The sequence below is a fragment of the Loxodonta africana genome, chromosome X (assembly GCF_030014295.1).
Source record: "Loxodonta africana isolate mLoxAfr1 chromosome X, mLoxAfr1.hap2, whole genome shotgun sequence".
NCBI lineage: Eukaryota > Metazoa > Chordata > Mammalia > Proboscidea > Elephantidae > Loxodonta > Loxodonta africana.
The window spans coordinates 142,362,583-142,383,708 of record NC_087369.1 but is presented as its reverse complement, the minus strand read 5'-3'; the positions used below and the strand labels follow the sequence as shown (position 1 = coordinate 142,383,708).

Genomic DNA, 21,126 nt, shown 5'->3' with positions numbered 1-21,126 from the left:
GTGTGGTCTATGGGTGATAGGAATGAGAACCACTTGGTGTGCTTCTTTAAAAAGAGATCCCTAGGACTACTACATACCTACTGTTTCAGGATCTCTGGGGGATGATGCCAAGGAACCTGTGTGTCTTTAAAAAGCCCCAGGTGATTCTTTTGGAAAATAACATTTGAGAATCAGTACTTTATTCCAGCTTGAGGTTTTCGGATGCTTTCATTTGTTGAAGACTTTAGGTTTCATCCGTTTACCTGTCAAGTATATCAAACAGTGAGTTCAGTGTGGTCTCATTAAAAATTTACATGTGTATATACATAGGAAACACATTTGGAAGGAAACATACATATATTTCCCTCCAAATGTGTTTCCTATGTATTTTGAGATATACATATATGTGTGTGTATAAACCAAAAAACCAAACCGGTTGCCATTGAGTCGATTCCGACTGATAGCGACTTTATCGACCTTATAGGACAGAGTAGAACTGCCCCGTACGGTTTCTAAGAAGCGCCTGGTGGATTTGAACTGCCAACCTTTATGGTTAGCAGCCATAGCTCTTAACCACTAGGCCACCAGGGTTTCTATACATATGTATGTATATATATTTCTCAAGATGTTAACAGTGTTTCTCTCCAGGTAGTGGGATTATGGAAGATCTTAATTTTTTCCCCTTTATCCTTCTATTTTCTTTTTCTTTATTTTTTTTTTCCTGTATTTAAAAAAGGCTCTTCCTCTTTTTGGGTTCAGTTCTCCCAACTGAAACACAAGGATGTTGCAAGTAGATGAATTTAAAGGTCATGTCCTGCTTTGGTGGTCAGGGACTCATTACTACCCTCTAGCTTACTTGTCCATTAATAGCATGATCTGCATAGGTACTAAGTGCGTGCTCAATACAACCAAAAACCCACTGCCGTCCAGTCGATTCCAACTCATATCTATTACGTTGAGATGCCTGGCCACCGTTTTTATCCCAGCAAAATCATTCTCTTCTTTCTCAAGGAGCCATAACTGAAATAATCTCTACTATCTACACCCCGCCCCCTCCTGCAAAAAAAAAAAGTTTATCCTCTCGCTATGGTTTTAAAAAAGGCCGTCCGCGCACATCTCTTAGGAACTTAAGAATGGTTGTGAACCAAAAAGCCAGGGCTTCATCGCCCCGCCCCCCGGCCCTACCCCACCGCCCCTTCTCGACGCTTTCTAGAGCGGGGATTGGCTGAAGGCAAGAAAGAGCCCTGCCCTGAGTCTTATGACTCGCGCTTAAGCGCTGATTCCTGGCTCTGGCAGCGTCGTGGTCAGTGGTCACCGGAGCTGTTACCCAAGTCCCAACGAGCAGCTTCCTTGGTGTTGCTGCTCTTGTCGCCGCCGCCGCCGCCTCTTGGTTTGCGGTATCATGATGTACCGAGGCCTCCGCCTCTCCCCGGTTCCGGGCTTGGGGCTGGTTCTGCTTTGCGTCGTCCTGGGTGAGTTGTCAGGCCCGCCGGCTTAGGCTCCCAGCCTAGGCCCGGCGGGGCGTCACTTCAAAGGCTACAAACTTGAAAGACTGGTCGGCGGGGCGGGGGTGGAGGGGCTGACTAGCTGACACTGAGCGGCGGCGGCAGGCCCGGGGAGGCGAACAGTAACCTAGAGTAGGCCTGACCGAGGGGTGGTGGGGAAGATGGGCCCAGGAGAGTAGGATGGGGCAATAAGGGGGGGCTGGTGGACGCCGAGGGAGTGGGTAGAGAAGAGTGAGGAGGGGAGGAGGTCGGGGTAGAAAGAATAACTTGGAAGGATACTGAGGAGTGCGCGTAGGAGGGCGGTTCCTGCAGATTAAGGGGTGGTAGAGACAATTTGGAGAGGAAAATCCTGGTTTCCCAGGAGCAGGGGCGAGTTTGGGAGATGGTAGGGAAACTATGGGGTGGGTGAGAAAATTGCAGAGGGAAGAGACTGAGCCTGCATGGAGAAGTTTGGGGGAAAAGCTTAGGTAGGGGACAGATCTGAGGATTCAGTCTCAGGAATAGGGAGGGGAGTGGACTGGTATTTGTAGGTAGGAATTTGAGGCCATGAAGGAAGGAGCTGAGGAATGATGCTGGGTTTAAGTTTGGTAATCAGAGCGTTTTTTTTTTTTTGTAGTATCACATTTTTAAAATTTTTTTAATTTGCCTTTGAACAGCTAATTCATAACATTGTACAAAATTATCAGGAGGTGAAAATTTAGTAGGAAAAATATAAAAGTTATAAAAAGATATACAGGAAAATTAAGTCTCCCTTCCCTGTCGGTCCTCCAGCAACCCAGAGGCAACCATTGTTACTAGCTGCTTGTTATTACTTCAGAGATATTTTATGCATATGTATAACCAAAAACCCAAATGAAACCCATTGCCGTGGAGTTGAGCTCTTAACCACTTCACCACCAGGGCTCCTGCATAGATAGAATAGTTTTTTTAAAAAAAGAAATAATAGCAAACTATGTGCACAATTCTGCACTTCGCTTTTTTAGTTAAAAATCTATATTCTAGAAATTGTTCCCCAGGATTATATGAAACTTTTCTCATTTGTTTTTTTTTTGTTGTCGTTATTTTTTTCTAAATTTTATTTTGTTGTTGTTATTGAGAATATACTTGCTAAACATATACCAATTCAACAGTTTCTGCATGTATAATTTAGTGACATTGATTGCATTCTTCAAGTTGTGCAACCATTCTCACCCTCCTTTTCTGAGTTGTTCTTCCTTCATTAAGGTGAACTCACTGCCCCCAAAGTTCCTGTCTAATCTTTTGAGTTGCTGTTGTCACTTTGATCCTGTATAGATAGTTCTTAAAAGAGCATATTGCTCAAGGCAGGCCTTTTTTTTTTTTTTTTTTTACTAGTTAAGCTAAACTATTGTTTGGTTTTAAGACTTCAGGGGGTATTTTGGGTTTAAGCTTTAAAGATTATCTCAGGGCAATAGTTTCAGGGGCTCATCCAACTTCCATTGCTCCAGAAAGTCTGGAGTCCATGAGAATTTGGAATTCTGTTCTGTATTTTCCCCCCTTTTGATCGGGATCCTTCTATAGAATCTTTGATCAAAATATTCAGTAATGGTATCCGGGCATCATCCAGTTCTTCTGATCTCCTGGCAAAGGAGGCAGTGGTTCATGTAGGCAATTAGCCACATATCCCATATCCTTTTCCTATTCTTGACTCTCCTACTTCCTCTATTGCTCCAGGTGAATGGAGACCAATTGTTGTGCCTTGGATGGCACTTGCAAGCTTTTAAGACCCCAGGCACTACACAACAAACTAGGAGGTAGAACAGAAGCACTAATCGTGTTATTAGGCCAGTTAGCTGGGATGTTCCATGAAACCATGACCCTAAACCTCTAATCCAAGGAACCAAATCCCATGAGGTGTTTGGTTACATATAGGTAGAGTTTTGAGGATGAAGGAACCTAAGGTGGTTGGGGCAATTTTGAGGCAAGAAACTTGGACCCAACTTCGGGAGACTAAAGGAGGAAGTGGGGAGTGAATTTCTGATTTGGATGTATTGAGGATGTTGTTTTTCTACCATTTTTGCTCCTTCCTCCCAGCCAGACCCTGACAAAGAAATCCCCCAGATGCTTCACTTGGGGAGAATCTCCCAAATGTGAGGTTTTGCGGGTGGTATATTTGCATCTTGTATACTACCTCCTTGCCTTCCGAGCCTCTTTTTTTCTTCTCCCTGAACCCATAAGTAGCCTATTACTTTGGTTTGTTTGTTTTTTGGGAGGGAGGATAGGTAGCTTCCTAAGGACTGAGTTGTTACCAGGTCCTAAGAATGACTGGGTGAATGTTGGCTGATTGTGCTGTGCCTCTAAGTGGTGCCCTAATAGCTCTAAGGCCTGAAAAGTGAACTTTGACCAGAATATCTCTTCCCGAGTGGATCATCCCATGCTTGTTGCTACCCACTGGCTCTTGCTATCTGTGAAATAATAAAAGAACAGAAGGAACAGACTGAGATGGGAGTGGGGAAGAAACAGGCATATTAGGGGTCTGAGAAGGCAGTGAGAGGAATACAATTTGTAATTCACATTTCAATAGGATCAAATCAACACCCTACAACAGTGCTTCTCAACCAGGGGATAGTTGGCAATATCTCAAAGCGTTTTGGGTGGTCATAACTGGGGTGGGGATGGCTTCTGGCATCTAGTAGGTAGAGGCTAGGAATGCTGCTAGACATCCTACATGCACAGACCAGCCCGCCCCCCCCACACAAAGAATTATCCCACTCAAAATGGCGGTAATGCTGAGGTTGAGAAACCCTGCCCTAGAACCATAGCATTGGAAGGGTTCTTGATTATCTAATCCCATGATTCTCAAAGATCTTTTTATGGGGTCTGTGAGAGCAAAACTATTCTCAGAACAAAACTAAGAGGTTATTTTTTTCACTCTCACCCGTGTACGGTGGAGTTTTCCAGAGGCTATTTAATGTGTGGTGACATCACCACGCGGATGGCTCTGATGTTCTTGTGTTTTATGAATTGCTCAGTTTTAGTCTCTGATGTGGTAAATATCGGTAGATATAACACACAAACCACAGCTCCTTGAGGTCGTCATTGGATAAGAGTGTAAAAGGGTCCAGACACCAAAACATTTAAGAGTCCCTGATCTAATCCAGCTGTCCACACAGTGCAGGAAACTTCTGTAGCATGTCTTTAGGAGGGCCAGGGAGGCTGTGCTTGAATGCTTAATTCAAAGTCTTAACTCTACCATGGAGCACTTACTGAGGCCTGAGTGACCCTAAGAAAGGATTGTTTACAACAGAAAGCCCCTTATCAGTGACAAGAACGCATTTGACGAAGGCATCTGTTAATCAGTAGTTCACTGCCAATTTGTGCACAAACACAAGGCTGCTATTGTTTAGGGAAAGTAAAAAAAAAAGTTGTCTTATTTGTTGGCTTTCATGCCATTAACCTTTTTGATTATTGTGGTAAATATATGTGTGACAAAGCATTTGCCGTTTCAACATTTTTTACATGTACAATTCAGTGACATAATTAAAATGATGAAAGCTTTTTTGTTTTGTTTTAGAAAATCAGTGCCAGATCATTGGAGGAAAAAAAAAAAAAACAGGCAAAAAGATGTGCATAGATGAACCCATCAGCTAGCTCATCTACTGGTTTGCCATTTATTGATTGGGACTAACTAGATTTAGCCTCTTGGAATATTCGTAAGACTGATTCCTTCCACCTCCAAGTTCAGAACAGGATTTGGAGGAGTAAATGTTCATAATGTATCTAGATCAGATTTTTAACAGGTTCCAGGAGAAAACAGACCATCAGGGTGGACCTCAGAGTCTCCTTATGTTGCTTTTTAGAATTCAGCAGGTCTTCAGTTGCTTGGTGGGTTTTGCATGTTATTTTTACATATCAAAGTGGATACCAAGAATAGGTTTTTGAAAACTTAATAAATATTTATAAAGTACCTGCTATGTACCTAATAACTGCCTGGGTACTGTAGAGGGTACCAGTGAGCAGGATCTGTCCTGAATTTATAGTCTCATTAGTAACTTGTGCTCTGTGTGTGCCAGTTTCGCTTTGTAACTCTATCCCAGCTCCATTGGTAATTTTTTAAAAATAGCTGCTGTAGAGTTAAGTATAGAAAGTAATTCTTAGAGTCTGTGTATTGGCCTTCTTCACAGAAATTAAATAATGCTGACACATTTACTTGAATGAATTTTAACTGACCAGAGGATTTTCTGAGGTAAAGGTATGTGATTTAGAGGAATTATAAAGAAGGTAGTAGCTGAAAATCCTTTCCTAGCATCATTGCTTAATTACATTCCCTTTGTGATATCTAGGAGTCCTGGTGGTGTAGTGGTTAAGAGCTATGGCTGCTAACCAAAAGGTCGGCAGTTTGAATCCACCAGCCACTTCTTAGAAACCCTATGGGGCAGTTCTACTCTGTCTTATAGGGTCGCTATGAGTCAGAATTGACTCTCTAGCAACAGGTTTCAGGTTTGGTTGTGATAATCAGAGATTTCAGAATTTTTCTCTGGTGATTTAGTTTGACTTCTGGTATTTTTAGGTTGAAACTTTATTTTTGGTATTATTTTTAGTTGAGGCTCTTCTGGGTGGGAATAACTTCATTTAAATATCCTTTATGTGTACTTCACTGGCCCCTCCTTCCCACAAATGTTTATGGAATCCCTAAGGAGCCCTGATGGTGCAGCGGTTAAGAGTTTGGCTACTAGCCAAAAGGTTGGCCGTTTGAATCTACTGGCTGCTCCTTGGAAACCCTGTGGGGCAGTTCACTCTGTCCTGTTGGGTCATTATGAGTTGGAATCAACTCAACAGCAATCAGTTGTTTTATTGTGCTTGAGTCCACCCAGAGGCACCTCAGAAGAAAGGCCTGGCAATCTACTTCCAAAAGATCAGCCATTGAAAGCCCTATGGAGCACAGTTCTACTCTGACACACATGAGGGTCACTGTGAGTCAGAATCGAGTTGACAGCAACTGGTTTGGTTTTTGATTATTGTGTACTAGCTACTCTAGTAAGTGATAGGGATAAGAGCAAAGGACAAGACAGATGAGATGTCTGCTCTTGTGGTGCTTACAATTTTAGTGAGGGAAGACAGCCCATCGAGTAAATAATATAACTTCAGATGGTGATAGGCGTTGTAAAGAAAATGATGCAGGTAAGGAGGAAGAGAATGCCCAGATGGTAGGGGGTGGATGATGGGGGATGACCCTCCTTTACCTTATGTGGTTAGAGGTCTGCCTTTGTTGAGTGACATTTGAGCAGAGACTGTAGTGTCAGGAGGCCAGCCACGTGACCATTTGGGGAAAGAGGAATAAATCTTGTCTTTCCCCATCTCTTACGTTAACACATTAGCCTATTTTCTACTCTTTTTTTCCATCTAGTACTAGTCAAGTCTCGCCTGTAATACTAATCTCTGAGAGCAGAGACCATCTTATGTACTGTTATTTCTCATTGTCTGCCTAGCACAGGGCCTGGTACGTGGTTACCCACCCACTGCCCTTGAGTCAATTCCAATTCATAGTGCCACTATAGGACAGAGTAGAACTGCCCCATAGGGTTTCCAAGGCTGTGATCTTTTCAGAAGCAGACTGCCACATCTTTCTCCTGTGGAGTGGCTGGTGGGCTTGAAATGCTTACCCTGGGTTAGCAGCCCAGCGCTTAGCCACTGTGTCACCAGGGCTCCTTTGGTACATGGTTAGTCCTCTAAATTTTTTGAGGGAATTCATTGGCGGGCACTGGGGCTTTGATGGTGAACTAGACCAACTTGGTCTCTTTTTTATTCTGTGAACCTTAAATTATGTTTTACAAGAAGTTCTTTTGACTCTTTGGATTAAGAAGTTCAAGATCAGTGCTAATCAGTACAGATAATTCTAAGCCAATTTAAACAAAAAAACCTGTGTATAATCTCATATAATATTAGTATCTTATCTGTAGCTCTTCAAATATAACTACGTAGTTGTTGTTATTGCTACTGTGGGCCATCAAGTCGATTCCGATTTATAGCGACCATGTGGGACAGAGTAGAACTGCCCCATAGGGTCTCCTAGGCTGTAATCCTTATGGGAGCAGAGCCGAGTTCTTAACCAGGGTTCCCTACCTACATAGTAGTAAAGGATAAACCTGGAGAACTTAGGTAGTCCTTGGTGAGAAGGAGAATGACGTTTTCACAAAGAATCAGTATTTCTCCTTTCGGAGGTGATCTGAAAGAGAGAAAGTAAGCATAGAGATTTTTCTGTAGCCTTAGCACATTTTGTTAAACTAGTAACTTAGACTTCAAGGTTCTGCCTAATTATTCTAGCGATAATAGAGATACTTGAAAGGACAGGTTTATCTTTAGCCCATTAACCATTGATTCTCACATCAGATAGGGTTATACATATGTAGATATTTCCGTGAGTACAGCTTTCTTCCCCTATACCTTTGGGTGGCTTTTGTCTGTGATCAAAGATTCTTTCACAGCACTATAGCTGACTTCAGTGACCCTTGGTGCAAGAGGGCTGTTCTTCTCCTGTAGTAACAGAGCATTCCGATAATTTCCTATTAATGCGATCAGATCCTTAAGCGTACTTTATAAATACTTGTTGGTATGCTATCATGCATTGCGAAAGAATTCTGGGGGTCTGCCAAACACTGCTCAGCAATAAGCACTTTCCATTAGGTCAATAGTGTTCAATGTTATTTCCTTACCCACTCTGTGACCTTAAAAAAAAATTAAATTATTTTGTAGCTCAAAATCAGATTATTCTTTTTCTATTTTAAGGCAAGAATATAAGCAGCTGAATTCACTGATTTTACCTATATCACCCATTGCCGTTGAGTTGATTCTGATTCATAGCGACCCTGTAAGACAGAGTACAACTGCCCCATAGGGTTTCCAAGAAGTGGCTGGTGGATTCGAACCGCCGACCTTTTGATTAGTTAGCAGCCGTAGCTCTTAACTACTGTGCCACCAGGGCCTCGACTTAACCATGTTAGGGATTGCAAATAAGGACCAGTTAATCTGACTTAACAAACCTGCGGGAAAATCATCACTCTGAATAGAAAAGAGTATATGCCAATGTCCTGTTTTTTTTTGTTTTTTTGTTTTTGAGACCATTTGCTCAATATCATTCTGAATTGATGAGTTTGAGATCAAGAGCCCATAACTTCATAAGATGAAAGTAAACATAACCTAAAAGTTGGAAGGAATATCTTTTTAGGTGGTGTGTTTACTAGAAGGGAGGCTTATAAACTGGAATCTCTGACTTGCTTGGCTAAATTCTGTTAGCTCTGAGGGGTTTACGTGCTTGCAAGAACCTATTACAGAAACACACAAAATTCTTGGTGAGGTTAGCTTGTCCAAAGTCTCACAGCTAGTAAGTTAGCCTAAAACCAAAACCAAACCCCTTGTCATCGAGTTGATTCTGACTTGTAGTGACCCTATAGGACAGAGTAGAACTGCCCCGTAGGGTTTCCAAGGAGCACCTAGTAGATTTGAACCAACCTTTTGGTTTTTTTTTTTTGGTTAGCAGCCAAGCTCTTAACCACTGTGCCACCAGGTAGATTAACCTGCCTGGTTTGAATTCAAGCTCTTCAACTTCAGGAATGGGGTGCTTAATCCCTTCATTATATTGCCTCTTAGGTCATTTCTTTTTTTATGACTAGTATTGTGTTCTGCTCCGCTCCTCCCCCCCCCCCGCTTTGTCTACAGATGTGTATTCAGCTACACTTTGTGTCATATAGATTTGTAAAAACCTAGCTACTTTTTGAAGTGTCTCACCCTTGGGGAAATAAGTTCTGAGCTCTAAAAGAACCTATAAATGAACTTTTGGAAAGAGACTTGAAAGGATATTTGAATTTGAGAAAGTTGATTTTGTGGGATGCCTTTCTTTGGAGAATAAATTTCTTGGTTGTATAGTTATAACACTAGGATATATTAAGCTATGGACTTTTTGTTTAATACCTGTCTTATAACAGAAATATCACAAGTGGATGGCTTTAACAAGCAGAAATTTATTCTCTCAGTTTAGGAAGCTAGAAGTCCGAATTCAGGGCGCCAGCTCCAGGGAAAGACTTTCTCTTTCTGTTGGCTCTGGGGGAAGGTTCCTTGTTGTCAGTCTACACCTGGGTCTAGGAGCTTCTCTGCACAGGGACCCTGGATCCAGAGGACTCACTCTGCTCCTGGCTCCTCTTTCTTAGTGGTACTGAGGTCCCCCCTCTTTCTGCTTGCTTCTCTCATATCTCAAAAGAGATTGACTCAAGATATAACCTAATCCTGTAGGTTGTGTCCTGCCTCATTAACATAACTGCCTCTAATCCTGCCTCATTAACTCATAAAAACAAACAGAAACAAACCCATTGCCATCAAGTTGATTCCGAATCATAGCAACCCTATAGGATGGAGTAAAACTACCCCATACGGTTTCCCAAGAGTGGCTGATGAATTCAAACTGCCAACCTTTTAGTTAGCAGCTGTGCTCTGAACCACTGCGCCGCCACCAGGGCTCCGAAGAGGTTCAGATTTATAATACATGGATAATTACATCAGATCACAAAATGGAGGACAGAGACACAATACTGGGAATCATGGCCTAGACAAGTTGACACACATTTTGGGGGGACATGTGTCAATCCATAACAATACCCTAAGCCTTTTTAACAAAATGGTTTAGCTATTCTAAAATCAAACAGAGCTATAAAGATGGAAATCTCTTGTTAGAGACTCCTTACCAAAGGGTAAATATTTCCATTGTAAGCTTACCCTATGGGAAAAGCATTATTCCTAGTTTGAGATCCATGCCCAAAATTTGTTGAGGAGAAAGCTGCATGGAATTTCTGAGTATCCAGCAAACTGATAGGTCCATGATTCAGAAGGGCTAAAGGCTTGGCCTTCCTGTAATTAGATTAAGCTATATTTCAAGTCCTTATTGCAAGGTATCCTTACCTTGATATAGTCAGTCAGTATGTATTAAGACTCTTTCATGTGTTCAAGTCCTTATTGCAAGGTATCTTTACCTTGATATAGTCAGTCAGTATGTGTTAAGACTCTTTCGTGTGTTCAGCACTGCTAGGAATGATAGGGGATACAGGAAAAGTAGTAGATATGATCTCCACCACGACACCCCTGATGGATGGTATTCATATAAAAGATACACTCCTAGGGTCTGTGGCATTGATAAGCTCAGCAGCTTTAGGGGACATATTGGAATTAAAATGAGTGAGAGAGACATTATCAAAAGGGAATCTTGAATCTGTCCATTTGTAGCATTCATTCACAGTCTTTGGTACTTTTTTATTGGTAACAGATTACTTGCTGTACACTACACACTGGTTTCTTGTAAAGTGACAATTGAAAACTGCTGTTTTGGCGCCTACGGCATAGGGGAGGCAGGATTTACAGGCATAAAATAACCTTGAATAATTTAGGACAGTATAAAATATACTGAAATGTGGGGGTTTGCACTACGACTGCTCCTCAGGGGCTTTTATAGTCAAGGAAAGCTTTGTGGAGAAAATGGGTCTTGAAAAATGGGTAGCCGAACAGCCCAGATTCTTAATCACAAGCAACAAAAATAAAGTCTGCTTGATTTTAAGCAGAAAAGGAAATCATTAAAAACATATTAGAACATATCATGCTTCTTGACCCCGCAATTTCATTCCTAGATATATACCCAACTGACACACATACACATGTATGCACCAACGTGTGCAAGAATGTTTACAGCAGTACTGCAGTATTTGTAACAGAACCGGACTGGAAGCTATCCAACTGCCCACCCACAGGAGCATAGTGGCAATAGATAAGTCATGGTGTATTCACCCAGTGATAGAAAGCTGGACAGCTGTGAGAATGAACATACTGCAGTAACACACAACAACATGGGTGAAGCTCACAAACATAATATGAGTGAAGAAGCCAGACACAGAAGAGAGCATAGTGAATGGTTCCATTTATATCAAGTTGAAAAAGAGGCAGAACTAGTCTATGCGGTTAGAAGTTAGGATAGTGGTTAGTCTTTGCAAAGGGACATAAAAGGGGCTTTGGGAGTATTTGTAATGTTGTTCCTTGATCTGAGTGTAGATTATGTAAGTGGATTCACTTTGTGAAAAAATTTTCAGCTGGATACTTAATAGAGCCCTGGTGGTACAGTGGTTAAGCGCTCAGCTGCTAACCAAAAGGTCAGCAGTTTGAATCCACTAAGCGCTCCTTGGAAACCGCGCTGGGCAGTTCTACCCTGTCCTATAGGGTCACTATGAGTCGGAATTGACTTGGCAGCAACGAGGTTGGTTTTTTTTGTTTGTTTGTTTATACTTAATGTTATGTGCATTTTTCTCTACATGTGCTATACTGTGTGTGCGTTTTTCTGTATGTGTGTTACACGTCAACAAAATGTTTGTTTTATTAAAAATGTATACTGGGTAACTCAGAATTACTGGAGATTCTTGCTGTATATTCCCGAGCTTGATTCAATACCCCAAATCATGGCACTGAACTGCTCTACCACTGCTAGGCACTGAACTGTACCTTGCCCCACTGGCCACTGCCAGTAGTCCTGCTGGCCTCCCAAGGGAGCTTGTTCCATTCCTGACTCCACTGTTGGCTTCTTTGTCTTCTGAGTCACTGCCCTCCTATTCAAAGTTGGGGGTGGGGGTGGGGGTGATGCATTCATTAGGTAAAGCCTAGCACAAGTGCCCATCCTTGCTGCAAGGGAAGCTGGGAAAGCAAGTGTCTGACATTTTCAGATTTTATAGTGGGTGGTGATATCTGCCAGAAGTTCTCCTAAAAAAAAACCCAAAAACCACCAAACCTGTTGCCTGTCGAGTCTATTCCAACTCGTAGCTACCCTGTAGGACAGAGTAGAACTGCCCCATAGAGTTTCCAAGGAGCACCTGGTGGATTTGAACTGCTGACCTTTTTGGTTAGCAGCAGCAGCTCTTAACCACTGTGCCAGGTTTTCCTCCCCTAACAGAGGGAGGACATATTTTGGACAGTGAAAAAAGAGAGGGAAATCCTTCCTGAGGTGAACATTTAGGTCAGTAAAAGAAAGTAGACTTCCAGTGTTAGGAGCAGTACAAACCAAGGGATAGAAATTGAATAGAGTATGGTGTTTGGGTCTAGTGGAAACAAGTTTAACCAGATTAAAGGGTGTGTTTGGGAAAATGGCTTGAGAGAAGTTGAAGGAATAGGGTGGGACAAGGTTAAGGATTACTTTGAAAGTCAGGCAGAGGAATTTAAATTTGATATGGGAATTTCAGAGCCAATGAAAGTTTTTTAACAAGAAGGTGTCCTGAGAGGAAGTAGTACTTAAGATCAATTAATCTGGCAGCATGTGCAGGAGCCGCTAGGAGACATCTGTAGTAATTTAAAGGTGGAGTGGTGGATTGGGAGCAGAAGTAAAAGGGAGAGAGTGATTGAGAGAGAATTTGAAGGGAAAAAATTAATAGAACTTTATGAAGATAATGAAGTAGAAGCTGCTTCCAAAACTTTTGAGCCTGAGTGACTGTGTGTTGTCCTGCCTTTCTTCTGGAGCCAGAGATGCTGAGATGAGGACAGGTTTAGAGGAGGTAGAAGAATGAATTTTCGTTTTGGATTGTTAACTTTGAGGTGATAGGCATTTGAGTAAAAGTGGTACCTGGGCAATTGGAGACCAAGGAGTGAAGTAGGCTCTGTGTAAGGAATAGCTGTCTCAGGGACAAAGGCTGTGACGGGAATGGAACAAAGTATGCCAGAACCTTCAGAGCGTTTCATTTGTAGGTATCTAGTATTGATAAATTTGAATTACGAACTGTGCTTTCTGCTTCATAAAGTTTCAGTTCTGTTACCTCAGGACATATTGATAAACCAAAAAAAGACCCAAGCCAGTTGCCGACTCATGGCAACACCATGTGTGTCAGAGTAGAACTGTGCCCCATAGGGGTTTCAATGGCTGATCTTTTAGAAGTAGATCTCCAGGCCTTTCTTCCAAGGCACCTCTGGGTGGACTTGAACCTCCAGCCTTACGATTAGCAAGCGAGCTCATTAACCCTTTGCATCACCCAAGGACTCCTCACTTTGACACAGCGATACTGTAGCTTTTTTTTTTTACACTCTTTTCTTCCTGTTACTCTACTACCTTTGGAAAAAACATGATTTATACAGGTGAGGCTTTTCTTGGTTAGTTCTACAATAAAACCTGTGAAAGCTGGAACCTGTGTGTCTTAGTCATCTAGTGTTGCTGTAGCAGAAATATCACAAGTGGATGGCTTTAGCAAACAGAAATTTTTTTCTCTCACAGCCTAGTAGGCTAGAAGTCTAAATTCAGGGTGTCAGTCCAGGGGAAGGCTTTCTCTCTGTCAGCTCTGGAGGAAGGTCCTTGTCATTGATCTTCCCTTGGTTGAGGAGCTTCTCTGCACAGGAACCTCAGGTTCAAAGGATGCGCTCTGCTCCCAGCGCTGCTTTCTTGGTGGTAGGAGGTCCCCCGTCTCACTTCTTGCTTCTTTCTTTTATATCCCAAAAGAGATTGGCTCAAGACACAATCCAATCTTGTAGGTTGAGTCCTCCCTCATTAACATAACTGCCACATGTCCCCCCTTATGAACATCATAGAGGTAGGATTTATAACACATAGGAAAATCACATCAGATGACAAAATGGTGGACAGTTACACAATACTGGGAGTCATGGCCTAGCCAAATTGATATACATATTTTTGGGGGGCACAATTCAATCCATGGCACTGTGTAAGGTGGAAACTTGTCAGAGAAGGAAAACTCAAATATTTTCTATTAAAACAAGCCCTGGAAAAATGGTAAGACTTGCAACCTTTCAAAGGTGAAAAACAAGGCAGTTCTGTCAAGATCCAATTCTCACAGGTTTCACTGTAATGGTTTTGTGAATACAAAGAGAAGAATATGCTAATGCTAGGGACCTTAAACAAGATCTAGGGAGCCAGGATATAAAAGCAGACTTCCTCCAGTTGATTAGAAAAATTATAAACTGGAATTCTCAGCTCAGCACTGCTACAGGGTGGCCTTGGATCACTGATGACAGCTCCATTCCTATTGTACTTAGTAAAGAATGATTGTAAAAGCTACTTAGGCCTTGCAAGGTCTTTTTGAGTCTTTGCCAGTACATTTAGTCACTGTCAGTATCCACGAGCTTTAGCATAATATTCTTGCTTGGTGAGACAACCAGGTCTCCAGAGCATGACGCTAGGCTTTTGTGTACAACCTGAAAGCTGTCGCTGAGGCACGCCTTCTTGGTATTTCTCTTAGGACTTCATTCTCTATAGTCTGTAGCATGTTCCTACCTGTAGATGGCAGGGGATTGCTCAGATATCATTAAAGTGTATGCAGCTATCTTAACAGGAAACAACTCATCCCTTGGGTAATGGGACAGTGAAAAAACCCTTAGATAATTACCCATTATTTATGGTGCTGGTATGTCGGCTGACACATTTTCCCCCTGTGAATTGTATTTTGAGTCCTTGGGCTCTTCAGTTCAGTAGATAATGTCTCTGTGTTTACCCCAGTGTAGAAGGTGAGGGTCAAGTTAGCTGAAAAGTCCAGGTGCTTTTCTGTCCCCTTAAGGTCTCTCTGCCTATTGAGATAGCAGTTGAGAGCTTACGGATTCCTCTGAGTCCCTGTCAAAAGATTTATCAGCGCTTCTAATCAATTGGATTTTAATGTGGAACAAAGTGATGAACTTTGAATTTCTAAAAATTAACCCTTTGCTTAGGGACCTAACAACCCTTTGGAACTCTGCCTCTTTGGTCACATGGTACACATGCTTTAAAAGGGCTAGCCCACAGCTGATCACATCAGGATAAAATAGTTGGGAAGACATCCATGTCATAGGTCATGTAGCTTATGACAAGACTTAAAGCAACAAGACCATAGGACACCAGCTCTATCATTATTTTTGCAGAGAATGTTCCACTAGCTGGTTTGAGAGAAGCAGGAATTAAATCCCCCTTCCAAGTTTCTTTTTTTTTTTCCAAGTTTCCCCTTACCTCATTTACCTCAAACAAAAGTCCTAACGGCAAACTATAGTTGCCTGAAACAAAATTAGCAAGGCACAAATGAATGTGGAAATGAGGCAAATGTCACCAGTCAGTGCCATTACCTAAGCATCCTAGGTCTGGCAGCTATTCTTTTGTGACAGAATAATCTAACTTTAGCAAATGAATTTCCTTCAAAACAGGGCTTCAAATGAATTCTGAGAATTTGCATTTCTAACAAGTCCCCAGTAAGTTATACATAACAGTCACCTGGGGGTCTTGTTAAACTGTAGGTTCTAATTCAGTGTATCTGGGCTGGAAATGCAAATTTTCAGCAGGGAACTTGTTAGAAATGCAGATTCTCAGCAGGGGTTCGAACTGCATCAGACAGGTTTGAAGCCCTGCTTCAGAATACAAAGAAAAACAGTCACTAGGATACCATAAACCAAACCCATTGCTGTCGAGTGGATTCTGACTCATAGCGGCCCTACAGGACATAGTAGAACTGCCCCATAGAGTTTCCAAGGAACGCCTGGTGGATTCGAACTGCTGACCTTTTTGGTTAGTCGCCTTAGCTCTTAACCACTATACCACCAGGATACCATAGGAATACCATATATATTACAAATAGTTTGTTACATTTTTAAAGTTGGTTGAACTTCAGTTGTGGATAAAACTTATTTTTATTTTATATATATGTTTACTTATTTTTGTAGTACAATTTTAAAATCTTATTTTTTAAAAATAAATTCAGGAGCTGTCCGGTCTTATGCATTGGAACTTAACTTGACAAATTCAGAAAAAGCTACTTGCCTTTATGCAAAATGGCAGATGGATTTCAAAATACGCTATGAAACTGCAAACAGGGATTATGTAAGTATATATTTTTCTTTGGGTTTTATAGTAGGAATTTCATTCTGACTCCTTTTTTTTAAATCCTTTAAACACAGTTATACAAATAAGATTTCGTATGTTGACTAACTTAACACTTAAAATCTGTTGGGTTTTTTTTTAACATATACATTTGAAGGTATTCTTAGTGCTAACATGAATATTTCTTCTAATTTATGAGTTTTTTAGAATTTTTCTTGGAGTTGGTTGAAGGCAAGTGATCTGAAGACTGTGGTGTTCAGGACTAACTACTTATGTGATGTTTTTAAAATATACATCAAAGCTTCAACTTTTTTAATACTTTGCTATTAAAATCCCCTTTATTTTGTTCTCTCAGTCCTTTTTAAAAATAATTTGTTATTTTTTTGTTGTTGAGAACATACACACAAAACATACACCAATTCAACAGTTTCTATGTGTACAATTCAATGACATTGATTGCATTCCTTGAGTTGTGCAACCATTCTAACCTTCCTTTTCTGAGTTGTTCCTCCCCATTGACATAAACTCACTGCCCCCTAAGGTTCCTATCTGATCTTTCAAGTTGCTGTTGTCAATTTGATCCCATACAGATAGATCTTAAGAGAGCATAATGCTCAAGGCACACCTTTTTTACTAGTTAGGCTAAACTATTGTTTGGTTTTAAGAAGACTTCAGGGGTATTTTTGGTTTAAGGTTTAAAGATTATCTCAGGGCACCTCAGACCTTTTGCCTTATTGTTTTCTTTTCATTAAGGTCCTGCCGACTTACAACCTAATTTTTAAAACATCAGCTTAAGAATAGCAGTTCAGGCCAGTTTCCCATTTCCCTTGATGTCATACAAAAATTTGTCTCGAGGACTGGTTTGTAGCTGAAGAGTCTGAGACTGGTTTATACAGCAAACCAAGCAAAGGGTAACCTGGTCATGGGGGTTGTGTGCATACATGCCGGGAACTCATTGCTGTCTTTTTGCTTCCTGCCTCCAAACTTCTTATTCTTTTAGAAAACCGTAACCATTTCAGACCATGGCACCGCAACATATAAAGGAAGCATTTGTGGTGATGACCGGAATGGTCCCAAAATAGCAGTACAATTTGGATCCAGTTTTTCCTGGAGTGTGAATTTTACGAAGGCGGCGACTACTTATTCAATTGATAGCATCTTGATTTCCTACAACACTAGTGATAACACAACATTTCCTGAAGCTAAAGACAAAGGTAACCTTGAGAATTGAATTCATGCTATATTCTTTTGCTTTCTATTAATAATAAAAATGTAAATAATTTAAAAGTCATCATTACACATGCCTGTCTTCCTAATGAGATAAGAAACTTCATGTCTCCACCCCCCACCCCCACCCAGCCAATGCACCGTACAGTGTTCACCATAGTGATGATTTTTGCTGTCATTGCCGGTGTGCTTTGCTGTGTACCAGGTATTACCCTAGGGGGACTACCTTCAGCGTCTCACTTAATCCTGAATGGCAATCCTGTGAGGCAGATATTACCTCAGTTTTACAGGTAAAAGGACTGAGACTTGATGAGATTCAGTGACTTTCTCAAAGGTCACACAATCTAGGAAGCGAATGAACCAGTGTTTGAAGCAAAGTCTGTTGAACTATATAGCATTTATGCACTTGACCATCATTGTTTATTATTCACTAGTGGACACTCAGTAAATGTTAAATGAATGAGAAAATCCTTTAGTAATAACAAAACATATACAAATTCAGGAACTGGAGACCAGCAGAAATGCTTAATCTTCAAGTCTTTTTACTGTTTAGATAAGATTTTAACTGAAAAGGAAATGATGGTTAATTAAAGGTAAAATGACAGAAGTCAACATTTGCTGCTGTTTTGAGACAGTTTCAGGTCAAAATGAACTTGGGAAGGCATCGGCAATTAGGCCATTCTTGTAATTTCCAGAACTGAAATATGTATTAAGACATTTTGAAGGCGTGGATGGTGGAGCTTTTAATTTTGTTAGGGATATAATTCTTTCCTTTCTTCCCCTCATTAAGATTGAGTTAACATGGTATTCGTAGTAGCTTTAGCTCTTCTCACAGATAGCATTTCACTTTGCCCCCAGAAACACAGGTGGATGGGCCTCAGCTGCTCAGACCTCAAGATGAGTGGCTCATTTGGATATCAAAGGATGACATTTTAAAGACCCAGAAGTGAATGAGCTCATGTAAAACATGGGAGGTGTCACAGGCTGAGACTTAGAAAGCAATCCTAGTTTTCCTTTCACTGATCTCTTAATTTGAGAGGATAAGTGGTTATTGGCTGTCTTATGTATTGGGCTTTGTTCCCTGCACTGTCATTCAGAAGTACCATAATATTCACCTCTCACTCTCCAGGAGCTTAAAAAGTAATTGGAGAGACAAAGCTACATTGTTTTCCCAAATTATATGGAAAAAGATGGTAAAACATTGAGGTCAGTGTGACTTTTGTGTGTGTGTTTTTGTTAGGGAGTAGAGGGTTCATAAATCTTTTCTGACAATCAGAGGAAAGCTGTACCAAACCAAAAACCAAACCCGTTGCCGTCGAGTCGATTCTGACTTGTAGCAACCCTACAGGATGGAGTAGAACCATCCTATAGGGTTTCCAGGGAGCGGCTGGTGGATTCAAACCACTGACCTTTTGGTTTGCAGCCAAACTTTGCCTGTGGTCCCGTAGTCCCTGAGCCCATCTGTGACCCTATCTGATTGGGGCTGCCTGATTTATAAGTGTTATAACAAGTGGTTCTGATTAGGAGCAGAAAGAAAGGAGAGGTCATGGTGTGTCGAAGGAGTGAGAAAGCTTGATAGGATACGTAAGACCTCAGCTGAAACTAACGGTTGAATTTGAGTAAGCAGAGAATTTGCAGCGGCTACTTCCATCAGGGGAAATCGTGGCATGCGCAGCAGTCTTTGGAGAGCTGCCTGATTAAAATAGAGGTTGTGTTTGTAGGAGAAGGAAAAGAGAGTTGGCTAGGTGCAGTGGGCCTAAATTATAGAGGGCCTTGAAGGCCAAGGAAAGGCATTTAGCTTGATGGAGTAGGCACTGGGGAACCATTTTAGGTTTTTAAGCAGGAAAATGATACAACAAAAGCAGAGGCAGTAGTTTATAAAGAACATTCTGCAGGATTAATTTGGAAGTGAGGAGAGTGCAGGCGGGGATGCCAGCTTAAGAGGCTGTTATAGTAATCAAGGGATGATGTAATAAGTGCCTGGGCCAAGAGAGTAGCTGTACAAATGGAGGAGGGGGTTAATCTGACACCTGGTTGGAAGAACGATGGATTCTAAATTGTTAACACCTGTCCCTCCCCCTTTTATCTTAAACGAGGGGAAGATAGCATATTTTATTACTAGCTTCTATGTAATAAATTATTTTAAACTATTTGGGATTTAAAAAGCAAACCCTGGTGGCATAGTGGTTAAGAGCTATGGCTGCTAACCAAAGGTTGGCACTTTGAATCCACCAGTTGCTCCTTGGAAACCCTATGGGGCAGCCCTGCTCTGTCCTCTAGGGTCACTATGAGTCGGAATTGACTCAAAGGCAGTGGGTTTGGTTTTGGGTTTGGGATTTAAAATGGCTTCCTAAATGGACTGTTGATGGTTATTTTTGAAATTAACCACAATTTTCTTTTTGGGCATCTGATAATTGAAGTAGCTCTGAAGCTACTGTTTTCTTTCTTTCTTTCTTTTTTTAACTTTTTCATGATTAAACTACAGAAAAGTACAGAATACTGCAGTGGACCCACGTGTACCCATTACCCAGAATTACTAAATGTCATATTTTAGTATTTGTTTTATCTATTTATTTAAATAAACACAGCTGCACTCCCCAGTTCCATTTTTCTCCTCCCTTCCCCAGAGGCAACCGCTCTTAACGAATTTGATGTATATTCTTCCCGCCCGTGTGCTTACATTTTATTACATATGTACATATCTATAAAGGAGCCCTGGTGGCACAGTGGTTAAAGCACTTGGCTGCCTACCAAAAGGTTGGCGGTTTGAATCCACCAGCTGCTCTTTGGGGGAAAGATGTGGCAGTCTGTTTCCATAAAGATTACAGCTTGGAAACCCAATGGGTCAGTTCTACTCTGTCTGATAGGGTCACTGTGATTTGGAATCGAGTTGACAGCAGTGGGTTTGGTTTTTGGTTTTGGTATACATCGGTAAACAATGCATAATTTAAAAAAGGTTATAGTTTCATAGGGTAACTCTACTATATCTTCAAATTGTTTTTTTACTCATTCGTTTTTGAGATCTATGTACAGCCAGTCCATATATCTGTTTACTTATGTTAACTGTCAAAAATAGTCTTAGGAAAAATGCTCTAGTTCATTAGTTAAAAAACTCCCCTTAGCCATGGGGGGAGGGGGGAGCAAGGTAGTATTAATTGGCTGCCTTGCTACATGATGGAGAAGTACAGAAGCAGCCTACGTGAAGGACCTTGAATACCTTCCTTGCTGCTTCTCTAAAAGAGACAAAGCCACTTGTGTGAATAAGTGTGATCATGATCATTTGAGGTACGTGTGTGCGATTTTTCCCAAGTTTCACTGTCGGCATTATAATAAAAAGCCTGAATCTGTACAGAATGGCTGTACCTTACTGATTTTGTATTCTGAAGATTTCCTGAAATGGAACAGACTTTAAATTATGTTAAGGAAGAGGTCCTGTAAGCTCATTATGGCTATTATAACTGATTTGGGAAAATTAGCAGAAAAACAAGAATTTCCTCTAAAACCTTTGATGAATCCATCTCTGTTCTTTGTTAAATCGCTAAGTCCTGTTGATTCTACCTTAGATATGTGTCTTCGTTTGGCTTCTTTGCCAGCTCCCTG

General features: G+C 41.1%; 1 protein-coding gene across 2 annotated transcripts in view; it reads left to right on the top strand.

The window, feature by feature from the left end:
- Nucleotides 1-1,253: 1,253 nt before the first annotated feature.
- LAMP2 (lysosomal associated membrane protein 2) overlaps nt 1,254-21,126 on the top strand; it is a 46,851-nt gene continuing 26,978 nt past the window's right edge. The window contains exons 1-3 of one of the 2 annotated variants that reach the window (XM_003414768.4): nt 1,254-1,451; nt 16,181-16,299; nt 17,300-17,513. In XM_003414768.4, coding sequence (XP_003414816.1) covers nt 1,382-1,451; nt 16,181-16,299; nt 17,300-17,513 — 403 coding nt within the window. In that variant the 5' untranslated portion in view covers nt 1,254-1,381. The remainder of the gene's footprint in view (nt 1,452-16,180; nt 16,300-17,299; nt 17,514-21,126) is intronic. The other variant, XM_010594662.3, reaches the window with a different exon arrangement.